The sequence below is a fragment of the Daktulosphaira vitifoliae genome, unplaced genomic scaffold, assembly GCF_025091365.1.
Source record: "Daktulosphaira vitifoliae isolate Bord-2020 unplaced genomic scaffold, ASM2509136v1 Scaffold_1, whole genome shotgun sequence".
NCBI lineage: Eukaryota > Metazoa > Arthropoda > Insecta > Hemiptera > Phylloxeridae > Daktulosphaira > Daktulosphaira vitifoliae.
Genome location: NW_026099572.1, coordinates 14,894,984 through 14,916,908, shown reverse-complemented (window position 1 = coordinate 14,916,908; position 21,925 = coordinate 14,894,984). Strand labels below are relative to the sequence as shown.

Here is a 21,925-nt window from a genome sequence, read left to right as displayed (position 1 = left end):
AAAAAAAAAAAAAAAAAAAAAAAACACATCTTAGTAAAACCAATACCTTCTCAGCTTCGCATCGAAGCTAAAATGGTTTTATTAAAAAAAAAGTATATTGAATTAATGATTTATATAAATACTACTTCTCATGAAAAAATTGTATAGATAAGTTATAGTTATAGCATAATAAAGTTAAAAATATAAAATATATAATCGAGAATTTTCACACAAAAATAGTATTCGGTAGACAATTTCACCGCGAGGGCAAAATAAAGTCCGAATTTTTTTTCATAATAAAGTATATTACATTAGCTTTAATTTAAGATATATACTATATATAAAAGTGTCTTCCAGAACACTTTCAAAAGTCAATATTTTGTAAAAAAATATCATTTAAAATCCCTCCCCGTGGGCAGGTAAAGTGTCATATTTATAAAAAAAAAATATAACAAATGACAGGTAAAATCATCATGCATTTATAAAAAAAATTATATTCATTGGGTCATTTTTAAAAAAGTTATGGAAGTTTTAAGTACAAAAAAATTGAAAAAATGTCAAAAATTGGGGATTTTTAAATTTGTGATCTTTTCACATATCGTTGAAAGTAATCGATTCGGTAAGAGCTAAGAAAAAGTGGTAACAGACACAAAAATAAAAATTTTAAAAAAACCTTGTAGTAAAACTCCGCTTCGTGTCGAAGCTAAAATATCTAAAATATTTTCTATATCGCTACGACTCTAGTAATATAGAGCATAAGAAAAATTCAACAATAAGACAGTTGAAATATAATAGTTATCCGCTTTAAAATATTAATTCTACGCTTTGATTTGTGGGAGTTGATTAGTAAAAGTAATTTATTTAATTTTAGCTATATTTAAATATGTTATTTAATATTTTTGTTTATAATTGGCCTACAATTATAACAATCCTATAGATAAATAAAAATTTTTATTATAAATCTCTTTATTTTATTAACCAAAACAATTATTTGCAATTTGAGTATTTTTTAATTCATATTTTTTTCATTTCAGATATTATTTGTAGTACTGAATCACATTTTGAAATATACAAAGCTAGTAAGAATGAGTGTAATATAATTGATGTAGGATATTTTAAGAAACCTGATATTACACAATTTGACTTAGAGAAATTAAAAGATGAACCTGATAATAATGATAATAATGATACCATTAATACTCAACCTTGTAAACCTCTTTATATGATCGATTATTTGCCATACAACATTTAAATTGATTTTATTGTTTTTATTTTAAATATTTTGTAACGTCTTACTTATTTGCAAAAAGTTTATTTTTTCAAATTTAGTATACAGGTTATTACTTTTAAAACTAGTCACTCGATTTCTTTTAAAATAAAAATTATATTTAGTACTCATTAGTTTTATATATTCTCTATTTGAAATTATTTATTGTTTCTTAATTCATCTATTATAATTTAATACATTTTTAATGTATATTGTTTTATTAATGTTAATTAATATAATAAATAGTTAGTTTATTGGTTATCTTAAAAAATTATTTATTTTAAGAAAGGTATAGGGACACGTGCCCCCATCGTCCATGCTCTATTAATATAAAAATATTCTTTGACCTAAATATATAAATTACAGCAAAAATTAAAAAAATAATTTTGCTTTACATTTGTGTACATAATTAAAATTTTTATCTGATTATTTTATCTGATTTTAAGAGGAAATGAAATATTTTTAATTTCAAAAAAATCGAGTTTAATTGGAAGTAACATCAGGATTTTTTCATGAAATTAACATATTCCGTAAGTTAAGAACATTTAAAGGTATTGGTTGGTCATCTAATCCAACGTTTGCATACAGTTTAGAAAATAAATTTTCCGGTGCGCGTTTTTGTTTATTGTACTAGTTAAAAGATAATTGAATCCATTTTTTTAAAGTATTTTTAGAAGTTCTTTAGCACCACTAATATAAATGAAATTAGATTTTTGAAATATCTGAAATATAACTTTTAAAAATATAATATTTGAAAACACATTACAATTTTAATTCGCTGTACACACATCGGATGTATGCACAATGAAATAAGTCATAGCATCATATACCCCCTCTTATTATTTAGATATTTCATAAATAAGGCAACACATATAAGCAATAAACCTTAGTAGATCATTATTATATGAGCTGGATACGCCCCTAACCCACATGTTGTGGGTTTACCCTGTCATAGGTGGACGGGCGATGTAAACGGCCGGGGGAATATGGTGAAAGGTCGATGTTGCTCGTTCCTAGATAGCGTTTTGTTATACCATGGTACATGTATAGTTACCTTGGTATATGCATAGTATACCTAGGTAGATAGAACATCATACAATATACCTTGATATATTATAGAAAATTTGAGGGATTTTGAAAATTGTATAATTTTAGAAATATGTGAAAATATTTGAATGCAGAAAAGTGAAAGGTGTAATCAAGCGGCGACGGCAGCTATTAATCCAACGAAACCCAACTATAGCTATGTGATGTGTAGGCCTTTGGTCATAGAGAGCCCCCTTACTTGACTAACGTATGTATTAAAACAGTAAATCAGTGGTTTACCCCTACATAGAAGGGGAGGTGATGATGAAACTCATCATAAGGTGATCATTATTATGATATTAAAGTAAATAAATAAATATGTACAATATTATACTATTTCATAGATAAAATATTTATACGTTAGAAATAATATTTTATCAAATTCTTTTTTGATTATTCCGTCACACTACCGCGTTTGTTAATAGACATTTTTTGTTAATGTATAATCGTTATTGTATAAAACATATGTATATACATAATCTATTACATATATTTGTATAAAAATATTTAGAAATCGAGAGTTTAAAATTATTTATTATGATATTAAAGTGAAATTACTAAAGTGGTGAAGGAAAGGGTTAGTATACGGGGATATGTGTCCTGTGATTTGCTGACTCATTATGAAAAAATGCGATTTTTCTGCTTAAATGAGCATGAAATCGTTGATAAAGTCAGTGTTATCAAGAACCATCAGCTCTAGGAAGAAGACTCTATTCTATGAAAAATATGGCTGCCGAACCTGTAAGAAAACAGCGCTACATTTATATCACACCAACACCGCCAGTCGAGATGATTGACTCTAGTAGTTACACTATTGCATTCAGCGACAGAAAATTTTTGCAAGTGGTCCCGAGTCCAAAGGATGACTTCAATGTTACAGTATGCATTATTACTCCTTCACGATATATTAGTATGTCAGCAGATTATTTAAATATTATTTACGGCATGAGGGATGAAATAACATTATTTCTACAATCACCTCCGGTAAAAGGAGAGAACATTATGTTATACCAAAATGTCGATTTTAATATAACCAAAGTATTGTACCGTGATACCATGCATTTAGTATTAGAATCCAGAATAGTGGATGGGTGTCGAGTGTTATTGAATAACGAAAACATTAATAGACTTATGGACTTACAGTGTACTATTAACAGTGCAATATCAAGAAAAATAAAAACACGTTTACTATTAAGCCATCAAATAGACCATATTATACATTACGTTGACGATAAATAGCAAGACCCTAAAATTCAACATTCAAACAATGATGAAATGGTTAAATTTTTAAGAAGTTTGAACGATAAAGAAATATGCGATACTTTTCCTAAAGGTAATTACACACATAGCAATGGAATATTTCTAGAATATTCCTAGAATATTTATTTTTGATATTAAAATATTTCTAGAATATAACCAGAATATATTGAAATATTCTCACAATGTTCTCAGAATATACTTTGGCAGCGAATATTACATTCTCATAATATTTTAAAGGTATATTTCTAAAATATTATAAAAAATATATTGTGACAATATTTTTAAAATGTTTTATAAATATATTAAAAAAATGTAAAATACTAGACCGCTACGCGGGATTCTAATCCTATACTTCAAGCGCTTTGGACTCGTACGTTACCCATTGACCCACAGGTTGCTGTTTATTAGGATAAAAAAGACTATTTAAGGTAGTTCAAATGGTTATTTGTTTGTTAAGTAATTTTTCTTGTTTAAAAAAATTCAAAGTAAATACAATTTTATATTCAATTTAGATTAGATTCATATAATTTTTTTGAAAATCGGCGATCCCATCATCATGATTTTTCCTTGTAAGTTAGAAATTGACTATTATTGTTGATAATATAGAAATATATTCTAACTATAATAAAAAAACTTTTTAGGATTTTTAGTTTCACAGGACAATAATAAGATAAAATTGCGCTGATAAAACTAAAAAAATTTTAACTCGATAAGCCTGCAAATAATGACAACAAGGTTTTTTCTACTGTCCTTGACTTATTTAGCTTAATTGAATTAGGTTAATTAAAATTGATACTAATTTGAAAAAATGGCTGTTTACTTATTAAGGATTTAGAAATATGTATATATAATACATAAGTATTATATAACAAGATACCAATAACATCCAAAGATGTAACTAAAGGGAGAAAAGAGGATGGCTTGTGTCTCTTAAGTTACCTCAGTTGGCCAACAAGATATATATTTATAATATTTAAAAAATTATATTGATAATATATTCAACAAATATTTCAAGTTAAACATTCTATATTTATTTTAATTAATATATTTTCATAATATTTATAAGCAAATATTTAAAAAGATATTTTTTAAGCACATTGTAGAAATATTTTCCGTGTAATATACTGTATTTATTCTCTTTAATATATTCTCAAAATATACATAAACAAATATTTAAAAAATTATATTGTGAGCATATTATGGAAATATTTCAATAGAATATATTTTTTATTATATTTATGAGATATTGTCACAATATTTTATTCAAAATATTTTAAAAAGTATTTTGTAAGAATATTTTGACAATATTAATATATTGAAATTGCTATGTGGGTACATAAGCGAGCTGAAGAATTTAGCATAGCATGTAATAGTTGATCGTTGGGTCAAGTCATGGTCCAAAGACATGCTTCAAATTAATGTGAGTTTAATGAACATAGATTGTCATAACCTTTATTGTTATTAAATTTATAATTATGTTTTATAAAAAAGAAGAAGAAATGTGCGATGAAAATGATGGACCAACATTTTTCAATACAACAGTGTTTACCCAAGAAAATANATGATGGACCAACATTTTTCAATACAACAGTGTATACCCAAGAAAATAGTTATAGTCCATGAGCTTCACAATGGCCGAAACCCAATCACATCAGAAAATTAACCTACATTAATAATTTATAAACAATAACTTTATATATTGTACTAGTTTCTTATAATAAACTTATAATCTAAAATGAAAAATATTATGAAAAATATATTTATTTTATAATAATAATAATAATTACAAGGTTAATAATAAATGTTTACATAAACATGTAAAAAATGTTAAAATATACGGATGGTACCGTCAAAAGGTGTCTAAGTAAATACATTGTCTGAAATTACTAGAGCATATGCAGTTGTATTAGCGGCAAACGTGGTTGATGCTTCAATTTCAATACATAGGTCAAAAGAAGGGACTGTAATTGTGTCGGTCTGCTTTGACATATCAATCACTGCAATAGAATTATTATAATGATATTAAAAAATAATATTAAATATGGTTAAAATAAAAATATCTATACATTTGTCGGTTAAATAACAAGGTATTTGTATGGTGGATTTGTACCGCACATATTTGTACAGTATTCATTATCACATGTAAAAATGTTAAATTTCATGATGTAAAATAGAATATGTGTATGAAAAAACTATGTTTAAAGATCTATACCTGTTCTTGTACTTCATCCTGTCACATGCATAACACTAGAAGCAATGGCTAATTATGTTAGCCTTAATGTATATTATTATTATTAATATTATATACAAAATATGAAAAATAATTAACTTAAAACAATACAAACTTATTATTATTTATAAATTATAAATACCACTCTGAATATTCATCTACAGTCTCGCCATCCAAATTAAAATTAAGATAGGTAATTGGGGTGCGATAGTATGTCGGTACCAAATTCACCATACGGTGAGTCGAGTTAAGCTCAGTTAAACCTATGTTTAATATTCGTAATCATAATCTTACTTTGAATCTATATTGGCTAATATGAATCGTCAAATGAAAACCAGTTTCAATGCTAATGCTAACATTCATCTTGTTTACGTGATACAATTAAGTTGTACATGCNCATGTTACGTGATAGAATTAAGTTGTACATGCAAACAAGATCAATCATACGACGATTTTTAAATCCTCTCCTCAACTTTTGACTGCTACCTGTAAATAAGCTAAGTCTTTCTGTACAATAAAAATAATCTATGTAAACATAATTTTCATCCTTTATTAAGTAAATTAGTTTCGTCTATTAACTATTAGTTTTAATTTTATTATCAAAACTATTACTAATAATTTTTTTTACCTTCAAGCCAACGTTTATGCCCATAATCAGACTTTACGGTGAATAGCTTTTCATACAATTCTCGTAAATAAATCTCCAGATCGACCGATGTACGTTCAATTAAATCGTTAGTAATTGCCTCATATTTTTCATACTCTGCATTATTAACGAAATATTCGACCACTACATCGGCCCAAATGTTGATATATTGTCCGGTATGGTAGACATCTCTTAATAATGCCCTATGTTGATAACATTTATTGATTTCACAATCACAATATTTAAAATTGTAATCTTCTATTTTTACATATAAAATATATGTTAACGATAAATGAAGAATACTATTATCAATTTATTTTACTCACTCGTGGCATTGAAATCCATAATACATTTCTTGTACAAATTTTCAATCGTATTCATTTTATTTTTTGTTTATGATTGAATACGCTGGTTAGTTGAATAAATGATAGTTTGTATGCGTACTTGTTCAGCATAGAGCGTTACAAGTAAAAAAATCATACATTTTGAGGTGTTGAGATAGGGTATTTATATTCAAAACTATACTTAATGATCTATACATGTTCATAGCTAATACTTCACCCTCTCACATGTATAACGTTATATACATTGATCCATGTCACATTCATTATTCAGTAATTATATATGAATTTTTAGGCAAATAAGCAACAAACACATCATAGTAAAATTAATACTTTCTATTAAACAAACTTGACGGGACTTTCTAGTCCTATATACATTATTGAGAATGATCAGTATATATAGACCATATAATATGTGTCCAAAACATTATTTACTGATAATATTTAATGATTGTTCTCAATAATGTATATAGGCATACATATAGTAAGACAATTGCTAATAAATCAACACTGATCACTTCATACAACTAGGTGATGTTATCGTAGGTACTTATGGTATGTCATAAGTATAATATACTTGAATGTTTTATGTGTAATACATATACTATATATGCAAATAGATACTTTAGTATATTGATTTTTGTTAATCGACAGAGATACACTGATAAATGTATATGAATTACGTTATACGTTAGATAATATCTAACGTAATTATATTATAAAACTAAATAATTTATCACAGAACGTATATTATCAAATATTGGACACTTTCCTTTAACACTTGATACAATGTAAATTTTATTTCATACTGGTTTATTATCGGTATAAAAGTATACTATAATGTTATCTATCTACGTTATATTGTATATTAGGACCAATTACAAAAAGGTGAACATTCGGCTGACAATAGTCAGTAGAGTATTATTAACCCACATATTTGCGTGTAACACAAGTGTAAGTCGATGTGCATAAATGTTGAGGGAAACAATTCGTTCTATAACATCGGCCACAACGTAAAAAGAGTTATTTAGACATGAAAATACACTGCTTGAAGTATGTGACTTCAAAAGGGGTGTTTACTACCACAAAAGATTACATATTTGGGTAAACTTCCATGATAAACAAATTATGACACAGCATTTTATTAGACCTGATGACAATAACGTTGATAATTATTATATAGAAATGTTATTTGATTATTTATTTTCGTTAAATGAATAATATGAATATTTATAATTTTTATTTTTATTTTTAAAATCATTACAATAATAAATTTTTGTGCATAATAATAATTATGGTATACGTACTATAATTTATAATGACCGTAAGTTTAGATAGTAATACAGTCTATTTGATGCCTTAATTGATAATGGACTTTTAATTTTCTTACTATAGCATTGTTAATAGTACATTCCAATTCATGTAGTTTTTTTTTTAACATTTTCTATATTTAATAAGACTCTGCACTCATCCGCCGTTCTGGATTTCAACACTAAATGGTTATTATTGTGAAACAGCGCTTCAGATATTTTGAAGTCAGCATCTTTGGTATAATATACTATTGGTTTGATTTTGATTCGTTAAATCACATATCACAAATCCCTGTATACTACCCCTTTTATTCGTCCTTAAGCATTTACACTTTATTATAATAATAATTAATTTTAAACTCATGATTTTCAAATATATGTATGCGTATACTTTATACATTAACGTTTCGCATTAATGTCAAATAATAAATACAGTAGTGTAAATGAATAATAGTCAAAAGAATTTGATTAAATATTATGGTTACTTTTGATGTATAAATATTTTCACTTTAATATCTTAATAACTGAATTCATACGAAATAGCAAACTATTGTGTATATGCCTCTAATCGAGATTTATCAGGATTATGATAATTGGTTTACATAGTTTTCTGTTCTAGCCGTCGCTCAATAGCATAATATATCTAGTTGTATTCTATTTAAACACGGGTGTATATTATAGATGTATACTAGAACAGTTATTAATTATTATCAGTAAATAATGTTTTTTAACACACGTCGTAAGGTATATACTGTTCATACTCAATAATGTATATAGGTATACATATAGTAAGACAATTGCTAATAAATCAACACTAATCACTTCATATAACTAGGATACGTTATCGTAGATACTTATGGTACACCATAAGTATAATATACTTAAATGATTCATGTGTAATACATATACTATACATGAAAATAGATACTTTAGTATATTGATCTTTGTTGATCGATTTGATCTAACCCGATCATGATCGATAGAGATAGACAGATAAATATATATGGATTACGTACTACGTTAGATATAAGAACTAAATAAATTATCACAGGACATATATTTCCAAATAATAGACACTTTCTATGCCACTTGATTATTTTCACATTAATATGTTTATAATCACTTGTTTATACGTATAATTATTCACTTATAGAAGTTGAGATCTCTAGTTTTTTTTTTCTGTTGGTACTATTGCATATGCCTTGTAATATAAGAAAAGGTATTTTCATACATGAAAATCATACATGGGAATTTACATTTTTATAAAGTGTTTATGTTAAGAAAATTGCTATATTAATAATTCTTAAATAATGTGACTATTAAGAAAATATTGTTATCCTACCTGTTACTATTAATAATGTAATCAAGTTTTAAAAAATGTTTAACTTTGACGGGACTAGAAAGTCCCGTCAAGTTTGTTTAATAGAAAGTATTAATTTTACTATGATATGTTTATTGCTTATTTGCATAAAAATTCATATATAATTACTGAATAATGAATGTGACATGGATCATTGTATATAACGTTATATATGTGAGAGGGTGAAGTATTAGCTATGAACAGGTATAGATCATTAAGTATAGTTTTTAATATAAAATTCACATGGATGACGTTTGTAATTTTAACATTTTATACTGGTGATTATTTGCAAATTGTTGAAGATTCTATTCGTCGTTTCGTTATATTGTTAGATTATCTGAAGTATAAATCATATTTTAGCTTTTATGCGAAGCTGAGAAGGTATTGGTTTTACTAAGATGTGTTTTTTTTTTTTTGTGTCTGTTACCACTTTTTCTCAGCTCTCACCGAACCGATTTCTTTCAATGATACGTCAAAAGATCACAAATCGTATCTAATCGAAGACATTACCCTCAAAAATTGAAAAAAATTCNAAAGATCACAAATTGTATCTAGTCGAAGACATTACCCTCAAAAATTGAAAAAATTTCCCTCGTTCCCCGTAAATGGGTGAAACCTCCAAAAAAATTACAAATTTAAAAATCGCTAATTTTCGAAATTTTTTCAATTTTTTTTACTTAAAATGGCTATAAGTTTTTTAAAAAAAAACCGAATCAATATAGATTTTTTTTAAATAGATGCATGATATTATTACCTTTCATTTGATATATTTTTTTTTTATATGTGACCCTTTACTTGCCCACAGGGGGGGGGGATTTAAAATGACAACTTTTTCACAAAAAATTAATTTTTTCAACTTGATTTTTGAAAATGTTCTGGAAGGTCTGACACTTTTATATATATCTTAAATTAAAGCTAATGTAATATACTTTATTATGCAAAAAAAAATTGGGAATTTATTTTGTTTTCACTTTTACCGTATGCTATTTTTTTGTTAAAATTTTCGATTTTATATTTTACATTTTTAACATTATAATGCTATGACATATTGAAAAGTGTATGAATCAACATTATTTTTTTATGAGAAATAATATTTTTTAATAATCCCTTTTTCATTCGACATACTTTATCTTAATTAGGATATTAATAAGGAACTAGCAGATCATGTAGCTTTTGGAATAATCCACCAATTTTTTAAAATTAAACACTATCTAAAGATTTGCATCGAAGCGTTTNTAAACACTATCTAAAGATTTGCATCGACGCGTTTTTTTTTTTTATAGTGATTTTAATCACTGTCAGATATCATTATACTTGATCCATCTATGCCACGTCACCACTGACGTAACACAATAAAAGAAAAGAATCGAAGTGAAACTGGTGTAAAATGTAATTGTGGTGCGAAGATGAATATGAGGATGTGGTGCCTGCTGTCTAGGTATTCACGTGCGTGTTGTCGTACAGCAGTCACCATGCTCGACTGACACTCCGGGTTAGCTGTGGGTGTCGAAAGGCTGTTGTTATAGGAAGGGAATCAGGGTAACACCTAGGTATGAGGTGCAGACGAAGTGCAAGACACAAGTACTCTGAAATGTTGTGGAAGAGAGTAGATAGGTTTAAAAAGGAATAAACAAAGACTTTACTTTAAACAGTAAGCCGGACAGCGACAACCGGGTACTGAAACTGATGAATGACACAAGGCACTGGAGTCGACTGACCACGATGGTCAGGTCTTTTGGGTTTTTATAATAATTAGAACTATTGCCAAATTGGCAATAAATATTATTTGTTAATTCATCAATCTCAGGCAGCGGATGTGCTGTCTGTATTTTATTAAAATAATTCTCACGATATTGGTAACGTGACACCACATCACACCACTGTGCCGCGACCCCCCTGTGCTGGGTTTATTTAATCCTTTTTTATTTATTTCAGATCGTATTTGTAATACTAAAGCACATTCTGAAATATACAAAACTAGTAAGAAAGATACGAATAAAATTGATATAGAACATTATGAAGATGTGCAAAATATTGAAGATGATTATAATTATTATTGGAACATTATTAGAGAATTTAACTTAGATGAATTAAAAGATGATAATGATAAAAACGATAACCATGTGAATGGCTCCCTAGAAAATCAATCAACTTATTACAAGCCTTGTTATATGATCGATTATTTGCCATACAACGTGTAAAATGAAATTATTAAAATTTGTAACATTATACATTACTATTATTAAATATTATTTTGAAAGACACCGAAAGACTAAAATTAAAAAAATAGCTCTGTATACAGCTACTTATAATTATTTATAATTTAGCCGTAAAAATTACAATACTATATTGTAAAATATCAATTTTATTATAAATTTAATTAATATAATAAGTATTTCACAAATCACTAAACTTGTAATCTGGATATTTTTCATATGCTACAACTGCTATACAATATAGAATAGATTTGACGGTCAACTCATAAAACTTATGATCTAAATAACATTTTATACTTATGTTTTTTGAAATGTTTATTAAATATGTGACTTTTTAAATTTGAAATTAATATATTTAATAGACAAATCATATTCAAAACGTAAAATCGTTTAAAGTAAATTATAGTGTATCTCTAAAATGTATAGTTTTACTTCCCAGTAAAACTTATATTTTATTATTTTAAAACGAACTTTTATAACTTTTATAAGTGAAACACTTGATTGTTTATTTAGACGTATAAAGTATGTAAGTAAAATAAGTTAAAAAGTTTTTTACTATAATAAGGACAATCTAGACTATTTTACAAAAATATGATTGAACAGACTAAGAAATAATTTCAATATACGTTAAGCGTCATTCAAAAAATATTATAATTATATATTAGTCTTGCACATAAATATTTATTTATTTTTAATACGTTGTAAACTATTGAAATTTTTTTTTAATGATAAAATGCTAATCGTTTTAATTAATGTTTTATTATAATAGTCTAAACAGGGTTTTAGAGAAATTTGAGCTGTGTTCAGAAACTTTCGACAAATTGAAGGAAATAATTACTATTATGAAAAATGAATGAAAGTAATGTATTACACTATTAATAATTCAATATAATAGCTAATTTAATTAAAAATCCTGTTTTTAACGAATTAATGCGAAAAATAGATCTATAACCTAAAACGAACGAAATAATTAATACATTAAATTTATTAATCTTAGCGCAGTATGTTATATCATTATATTAGGGTTTAACCTTGTTTTCTTTTCTGAGTAAGATTAATAACAACAAAATATTATTTTGCAAAATTTATTTAATAAGATTCATTTTAAACCCAAAAACTAGTCTATGGTTTATTATAAGTTGTTTTTACAATTTTTAGATAAAAGAATGAAGGCATAGGTCCAATAAGAATATAAATATAGGATTGTACAACTATAGAAATTATGTAATTTCACACAGTAACTTATAATATAATTTTGACAATTTAATCAGTTAATCAACTGAATATTTTTTATCCATAAAAAATAATTACTTCATTTATTTTATTGACAAAAATTTTGTATGTAAAAACTAGTTCTATGTGCAGGCTAGATTGAACAATTTGGAGACAGTGAATTACTAAGTTTGATTGTGTTAAAGTCTCTTATTATGCATAACTCGCAGATTTAGTGTGATTTCTCACGGTCAGATGATAGTAATTTTAAAAAACGACTGCAGCAGATATGAATAAAATTTACCTAATGATATTTCAAAGAGCCGCCTCGTCACGAATATTGTGTATTTTTTATGATAAATATCGTTTCATTTGTTCGCACACACTTTTACAAGTCCATCCACAAACATCTACTTACAATCTCAGCAACATCAGTTGGACGTTTCAGTTGGTATAAGCCTCTTCATTTCGTGTGCATAGTTAAGTGATAATAATTCATACAGCCACGACATAGGGGACTAAATTCGTTCACATTTTTAGTTTTTGTAAAATTCGGCGTCTTATTGTTATCAAATAAAACTTTTTATACATTGAAGTTACATCCAAATCGGATGCACGTTTACTATTTCTGGCAATCATGATACAGTAACTCATATTATTGTAGTCTAATAACTATCATAATATTAAAAATAATAAATATAAATATATTATATATTATGTACATCAATGTAATTAAAAACTTTTCTACTAATATTCTCATGGTCTTAAATAAGTTAAAAATTTCTTTAACATATGTGTTTTTAACCGTCATATAAACACCTAAGAATAAAAAATCTTTTATAAGTTCAGCGTAAAAATAATGTATTTTGTTTTACAAGGTTCAGTGAAATCACTCAATTTTGACCTCATAATAACTAATTTTAATATTGAATATAAAAAAACGATCAATATTAAAATTAAAATAGATATGATTTTTATTTTTATTATAACCTTTAAAGTACCGTACAATTCGTTCGAAGTCCCTAATGTTACTTAATACGTTGTACATTTTTTTTTTTTTTTTTTTAAAAATAATATTTTAAACACTTAATGAGTCTTTAAAATTCAAAAGAATAAATGTCTCAAAAAAATATTTAATTGTGCTTTCTCTTGGTGACTTTGCTATTAATGTATTAAAAAGACTCAAAAATAAAACGATACAACATCATTTTGCAACTGAATGGCCCAATATGGACCATGGAGTGATATATTCAATATTTATTAATATTAGTTTATTACTATTTCATTTGCAAAATGGCGTTTAATAATTATTATCTTTGTTAAATTGAAACGATTAATAAAAAATTGAAAAAAAAAACTCTTGATTGCTAATGAGTACTATGACTTAAAAACAATTCATATTACTCTTGTCGGTTTAAAAGTCACTAAACCATAATTGTGACTAGTACAATACCTCTTTTTATCATTGAAATTAGGAAAATAATTCATTTCATGGTGTGAGATTTTTTGTTTTAAATAATACTATAATTACTATTTATTTCCAAATTATACCCTTAAATTATTACTACTGAATTTAATTAGATTTTAATCAAGCTCTATGACTAATATATAACTAATAATATAGTTCCACACAAATTTATCTTATGTTAACATAAATTTCATACTTTAAATATTATAATATGCAAACAATATAAATATTTTAATACATTTTAATATATTGTTTGTAACAGTATTTGAGATTAAGAAAATTATATGAATCTAATCATTTTTTAAACGTAAAATGCAATAGTAAATGATATTCTCATTGATTCAAAAAACAATTATTATATTATACAGAGTAAAATTTAATTATATAAACGCAAACAGTCCCACAAAAGGCTTACGTATTAAATTCAGAAAATATAAACATTATAAAAAAAATTACAATAATATCGAAAAAATGTAAAAATCATACAATATTAAATTGAATAAAAAATTGCATTTATATAAGAAACATAAATATACAAATAGTATAATATAGTCGTACACAATATTGTTAGAGATGAATATTGGTAAATACTCTCGTGAATTTACACATACAGTCCACTAAATGTTCTTGCTGAAAATGTTCAAAAACAAAATATGTTAACTACACTTATATGATTCAAAAGACTTATTAATATTTTTATTTTATGCATTACTATGGGTTTTAATTTTTATAGTTTTTTTTTAACTTCAATCAAAACATCGAAGAATTAATACTAAATAAATTTTTAACTGAAAATAAGCATTTCATGATTTACAAAAAATTATTTCAAATATATAATTTAGCTGGTTCAAGATTTTTATACATTTATATTTTATATTTGTATAATATTTTTATAAATATATATGTATATATAACGTTAATAATTTAATGGAAAAGAAATCACGTATTGTGGCCAGTAAATAACGTAAAAAAATTATGTTTACTTCCGCCCTTAACATATGTGCCCTAACGTTTGATACCATATAAAAATCGAAAAAAATTCATAATTTAACAAATTTCAGAATGATGTAAATGTAACTACTAAATTCAAATAAGAATTTTTGGTATAAACAGTTTTCTTTAAAAATCATTTATGAAAATTAATTTTTAAATACATTGCAAAAAATAACATAAAACATATTTTAAATTTAGTTCTATATTGTAAAAATTGGTTGAATAAAGAAGTATAAAGTATTATGTAAATCATAAATTACATGACTTTTCAGTTAAATCTATTTTACTCTGTATATTTATTATATATATATATATATATATATGTATTTGTAATAAATCGAGAAGCAACATATTACATGAAAAACAATGATAAATATTGAATTGTAATTCGTCGGGTGTTTTGAAAATTTTCTATACAGATAGATTTATAAAAAATAAAATGTACAAATTTATTATTTTATTTCATTATATTTAGATTTTATCTGTGTAAACAATTTAAGCACTTAGCTTTATTGTTTCACTTTTAATACATATTTTATATGCACAGTGATAAACAGTTGCCTATATGGAATTGTTAACGGAAAGTGAAAGAGCGAATTTTTAAGATTAGTTGGTTGGTTTATCACAAAATAAATGTGTAATAATTAATTCCTAAGAAAACTTTTAGTTAGAGAACATATATTTGAAACGTATAAATTATATTAGATCTACACAATTTGTGTTTGTTTATTTTAGTTACTATAAATAAGCGCCATGTTAATTGACATAATATAAAGATTTTAAACTTAGGTTTCAGATATAATAAAATAGCTTAGCTTTTTTTTATTTTGGACATAATCACAAGAAATATATGTGTTACAATTTAATTACTATTTATATATTTTTTTACATATTATCATACATTATTTTCTTTTCACAATCATTTTTTTCTGTTAAACTTTATGGGGAGAAAATTTATAATGTTATTTTATAAAACATAATATTGATATTATATCTACAAGCGTAAGTTTATTTTATAAAATTATTTAAATAGTTTAGTGAAATATGTTCATTTTTGACTCTGCTTTTGTTAGTATTTTCTATATTTTGGAATTAATTATGTACCTATTAAGTTGAAAATAGGATACATGTTAGATTTACTTCCTATAACGCACTTATAAAATTTATAAATTTAAGAACTATTTTAATGAAAATATATTATATTTAATTTATTATTATACTTGTAATTATTCAGCTCATAAACAATTAGTATAACTATTTAAAGATATGTAAAATTTGTATAAATTATAAATGTGAAATTACGTCATTTTTATTAATAAAAACATAATTTTAATAATTTTATAAGACATGAGTTAATATATATATTAAGTAAAAGGAACCTTATTTATCTTAAAGTAAAATAATTTATCATACATTTATTATAGATTTTTTTAAATAACTCGTAAGAAAATATTAAACGTAGCTTTATTATCAATGTTACAATCATTTTAAAGAAAATATTTTTCTATAAATTAGTGATATAAATAATAAGATATCACAAAGTAAAATATGGTTTTTTTTTTTAGTTATTCCTCCAACACCCTATTTCAATATTAATTATGTATATTTATAAGTCATTAAATAATACAATTTGATTCAATGATTGTAAATTAAATGAAACGCTAAACGAATAATTTTTTATTAACACATTTTGTTCGTCACATGACACAATGTTCAACTATTGACCTTATAGTTGTGGTTTCCGTCAAAGATTGTTTAATGAAATTACAATAAATACTAATACATGGATACTAATTAAGTATATACTTATTAGTTTACAATGTAATCAATATGCATATGATTACTTCAGATTTTCAACCATATTATATCTTTGAGTCATCGTCAACGCCTGTCTAGTAAATTCCATTGCCTCCATTGAATCTAAAAAAATTTTTTTTAATGAGTAACATATTTTATAATTTCGCACAAACTATTAAAATAACATACTTAATTTAAAATAAAAGATACAACTTAAACGGTATAGGATTACTTTATTACTTCTACTAATAACAGAAATACATAAATTTTAGTAATATACAAAACAGTATTGCAGTTCGTTTTTTATACATATTTTAAAATTTTTAAATTGTATTGTTGATAAGATAAAGATAAAACCGTGATTTCAAAAACGTTTTCATATTTATAAATAAAAAATATTTTTATTTATCATAAAACTATGTGAAAGCTTTGCTATTTCATTATTATTAAATAGGCTTAACGAGTAGGCGCTCGAAATGAATTACCTACTAAAGAAACACGATGCCTAGTCAAAAAAAAATGCGAACAAGTATTAATTCTGTATTCAATCATTGGAATAAAATCAATTAAATATTAATTTTAACAAATCGGCTTATTTTTTTAATATTAAAAAGAATTTATTTCATATTCGATGTATCTTAGTTGTTGAAAATGAAATAATAAACTTAAATAGAACTTTCAATCGAAACTTACTTTAAATAAACCGATAGGCCTTATGGTACTTTTTAATTAGGTAAATATGTAGTTGTACACGTCTACTACAACAACAAAAACAAGTAACGAGTACGATGTTACAAGAAAATATTAATATTACTTCATAGTATTTTTCAAAAACGAAGAAACACATTATTTTAAAGTTAAGATTTAGTCCTCTTCGAGTAAAAATTTCTATTTAGTTTTTCAATATTAACAAGGGTAAGTCAAAATTTCACGTGTTGCGTCACATGGCACAAAAGTCTCGATCAAAATAACACAGACACATTTTTTGGTTCAACAGACATCAACAATTATTTATGAGTACGCTTCAAGAAGTTACTTTTTTCTTCACAGTCAGTAGTAGACGGGTAGGAAATAAAATTGTATTTTTCTGTTCTTTGGACCTCATTGTTATTTTATTTTTTAATCCGTCGTGACCCTTAGATTCAATGCTGGGTAACTACTGAATACTGGTCATAGTCAACGTCGATTATATAATGGCCAATTATTATACAGTATTCGACTGTTGTAAAAAAAAGAAAATATTGAAAGCATAAAATTAGGTAAAAAAACTATCATTACAATCCTCGGAAAAATCTTAAACAAGCTCTATCATTATAGAGATTAACGTTTGTACCGCATCCTCATTCCACATAAAAAAAATGTGTTTTTACAAATTAATTCAGATTTCTCTTCCTTTTAATGTCACATTAATTGTAAATAAATTATATGATTTCTTGTTCTTTTTATGTAAAAAAAAAACATTAACAAAATTATAACAGTAATCGAATGAAGGTAATTAAGTTAAATTATCTTAAAAGACACTATAACAAAATTATTTTACATTTCTATAATTATTTCGATTTTTCTGTTTAATTATTTCTTATCAATTTATTTCATTCATTAAATGACCTGAAAACTAAAATAACAGAGTTTTAATTATTTTACAAAATAACTTTTTCACTATTTACCTACGCCTATGTACTCTGTTGTCTGATTATTTTAACAGATTTACCAAATTCATTTTAGCTTTAATTCGAAGCTGAGAAGGTATTAATTTTACTATGATGTGTTTTTTTATTTTTTGTGTGTGTCTGTTACCACTTTTTCTCAGCTCTCACCGAACCGATTTCTTTCAACTATATGTCAAAAGATCATAAATGGTATCTTGTCAAAGACAATACCTTCAAAAATTAAAAGTATTTTTCTCATTTTCCATAAATGGGGAATATCTCCAAAAAAATAAAAATGTAAAAATTGCTGATTTTCGATATTTTTTCAATTTTTTTTTACTTAAAACAGCCATAACTTTTTGAAAAATGGATAAATAAAAATAAAAGTTCTTGTATACATACTTTAATTATTTGCCTATTATTTGTTATATTATTTTTGAAATTTTGGCCATTAACATGCCTATAAGGAGGATTAAAATGCAAACTTTTGCACAAATAATTAATTTTTTCAACTTAATTTTTGAAAATGTTCTGACATTTTTATATATATCTTAAATTATATTATATATATATACCAATAAATATCAAGGTACCCATAAATACAGTGTCCCATTATAAGAAGAAATTTCTTATTCATATTAAAATAATTTTTCTATGTGGTTATTTTTTTGTGGCTCTCATTTATTTTCTCAGCTCTGAATTGAACAATTTTTTTAAAGATACGTCAAATGATCACAATTATTATCTAGTTAAAGGTATTACCCTTAAAAATTGAAAAAAATCCCCTTTATCAAATAAAAAGTAGCGTAAAGAGCTTTCTCTATACAGACAATTAAAATCATTAATTTATAATAATTATCAAGTATTTATTGTTGAATTAGGTTTTATATGATAATAAATTTCATACTNTCTCTATACAGACAATTAAAATCATTAATTTATAATAATTATCAAGTATTTATTGTTGAATTAGGTTTTATATGATAATAAGTTTCTACTATAAAATTATATAATTTTTCTTTGTAAAATATTTTTCATAAATTATATTTTTAAATATAAGAATTACTAATCAGAATATAATTAAAGAATTAGAAGTTGATATTGCGTTTGTAATTGTGCACAAACACTAACAACAGATTTGCATCGATGCATTTCTTATAAAAGTGATTAAAATCACTGTCAGATATCATCTATACTTGTCCTAACTATCTCACGTCCATATTGTGCCGCAACCCCACAATGTTATCGTTTTTTAGCTTCGATGCGAAGCGGAGAAGGTATTAATTTTACTATGATGTGTTTTTGTTTTTTTTTTATGTCTGTTGCCACTTTTTCTCAGCTCTCACTGGACCGATTTCTTTCGAAAATACTTCAAAAAATCACAAATCGTATCTAGTTGAAGACATTACCCTTAAAAATTGAAAAAAATTCCCTCGTTCCTCGCAAATGGGGGAAATATCCAAAAAAATTACAAATTTAAAAATCGCTATTTTTCGAAATTTTTTCACTTTTTTTTCTTAAAACTATCATAACTTTTTTAAAAACAACAAAACAACATAATTTTTTTTTATATTAAAACCTTAGATATCTACCTTTCATTTGATAACATTTTTTTGAAAATCTATCACTTAACCTGCTCATTAGGGGGGATTTAAAATAGTAACTTTTTTACAAAAATTAACTTTTTCAATTTAATTTTTGAAAATGTTCCGGAAATACTGCGTTCTTTAAACATATATCAAATTAAAGCTTTTTTATGTACTATAAAATGAAAAAAAAAAATTTGTTCCGACACTTTTTCTTCTACATTTAAACGGCTGCCGTAGTTAAAAAAACACTATTTTTGTGTTAAAATTTTCGATTTTCGATATTAAATTTTCAACTTAAAAATGCTATAATTTTTTGAAAAATGTATATATCAGCACAAATTTTTTTTTCTAAATACATTATAAGTACATCTTTCATTTGACATACTTTTTATTAAAATTGGACAATTTCCCCTTATATAGGGGGCGTTCAAAACTTAAAATATTGTAAAAAACATAGATCTTTTTCAACTGAACTTTTGAAAATGTTCCGGAAATACTGCGTCCTTTAAACATATATCAAATCAAAGGTTATGTTATATACTATCAAATGGAAAAAAAAAATTTGTCCCGTCATCTTATCTTCTATCTGTAAATGACTGTCGAAAATTTAAAAAAAAATGTAATGTTTGCGATAAAAATTACCTTTTATCGGGATGTTTTTTGTACTTAAAACTGCCATAACTTTTTCAAAAATGAACAAATAAAAATAATATTTTTTTGTATTGAAACCTTAGATATTTCCCTTTCATTTGATATAATTTTTTTTGAAAATCTAACACTTATTCTGCTCACTGGGGGGATTTAAAATAGTAACTTTTTTACAAAAAATAACTTTTTCAACTTAATTTTTGAAAATGTTCCGGAAATACTGCGTCCTTTAAACATATATCAAATTAAAGCTTATTTTATGTACTATAAAATGAAAAAAAAAAATTTGTCCCGACGATCTATCTTCTATATGCAAAAGGCTGTCGAAAATTAAAAAAAAATGTAATGTTTGCGATAAATATTACCTTTTATCGGAATGTTTTTTGTGCTTAAAACTGTCATAACTTTTTCAAAAATTAACAAATAAAAATAATATATTTTTGTATCGAAACCTTAGATATTTTCCTTTCATTTGATATAATTTTTTTTGAAAATCTAACACTTATTCTGTTCACTGGGGGGATTTAAAATAGTAACTTTTTTACAAAAACTAACTTTTTCAACTTAATTTTTGAAAATGTTCCGGAAATACTGCGTCCTTTAAACATATATAAAATTAAAGCTTATTTTATGTACTACAAAATGAAAAAAAAAAATTTGTCCCAGCAACCTATCTTCTATACGCAAATGGCTGCCGTATTCAAAAATATGCTATTTTTGTATTAAAATTATGGGTTTTGTATTTTATTTTAATAGAAGTTGATGTTGCTTTTGCAATTATCCATCAATTTTTTAAAATTAAACACTATCTACAGATTTGCATCGAAGCGTTTCTTATGATAGTGATTTTAATCACTGTCAGATTAAATCTATA

At 24.9% G+C, this 21,925-nt stretch overlaps 2 protein-coding genes and 1 long non-coding RNA gene across 4 annotated transcripts in view; 1 reads left to right on the top strand and 2 right to left on the bottom strand.

The window, feature by feature from the left end:
• LOC126902361 (uncharacterized) overlaps positions 1–1,499 on the top strand; it is a 4,808-nt gene extending 3,309 nt beyond the window's left edge. Inside the window, exon 2 of the mRNA XM_050679537.1 lies at positions 1,014–1,499. Within this exon, the coding sequence (XP_050535494.1) occupies positions 1,014–1,231 (218 nt within the window). The 3' untranslated portion in view covers positions 1,232–1,499. The remainder of the gene's footprint in view (positions 1–1,013) is intronic.
• Positions 1,500–5,178: 3,679 nt separating this feature from the next.
• LOC126900373 (uncharacterized) lies at positions 5,179–7,187 on the bottom strand. The gene is made up of 3 exons (XM_050676080.1): positions 7,159–7,187; positions 6,451–6,770; positions 5,179–5,589 (listed from the first exon to the last, which is right to left on the bottom strand). The coding sequence occupies exons 1-3, from the start codon at positions 7,185–7,187 to the stop codon at positions 5,453–5,455; spliced, it is 486 nt and encodes a 161-aa protein (XP_050532037.1). The 3' UTR covers positions 5,179–5,452.
• A 6,752-nt stretch (positions 7,188–13,939) lies between these two features.
• The window catches only part of LOC126902821 (uncharacterized), a 55,384-nt gene continuing 47,398 nt past the window's right edge, over positions 13,940–21,925 (bottom strand). For both annotated transcript variants that reach the window (XR_007703347.1, XR_007703346.1), the window contains 2 exons: positions 17,175–17,288; positions 13,940–15,005 (listed from right to left, as the gene is read on the bottom strand). This is a non-coding gene — a long non-coding RNA (uncharacterized LOC126902821). The remainder of the gene's footprint in view (positions 15,006–17,174; positions 17,289–21,925) is intronic.

Excerpts from the sequence above, each read along its gene's own strand:
- LOC126900373 (XM_050676080.1), bottom strand. The coding sequence starts at position 7,187 with ATGTATATAGGACTAGAAAGTCCCGTCAA. Across the intron at positions 6,771-7,158 it reads GGACTAGAAAGTCCCGTCAA|TATTCTTCATTTATCGTTAA; the intron begins GTTTGTTTAATA and ends AATTGATAATAG. Across the intron at positions 5,590-6,450 it reads GCATAAACGTTGGCTTGAAG|TGATTGATATGTCAAAGCAG; the intron begins GTAAAAAAAATT and ends ATTCTATTGCAG.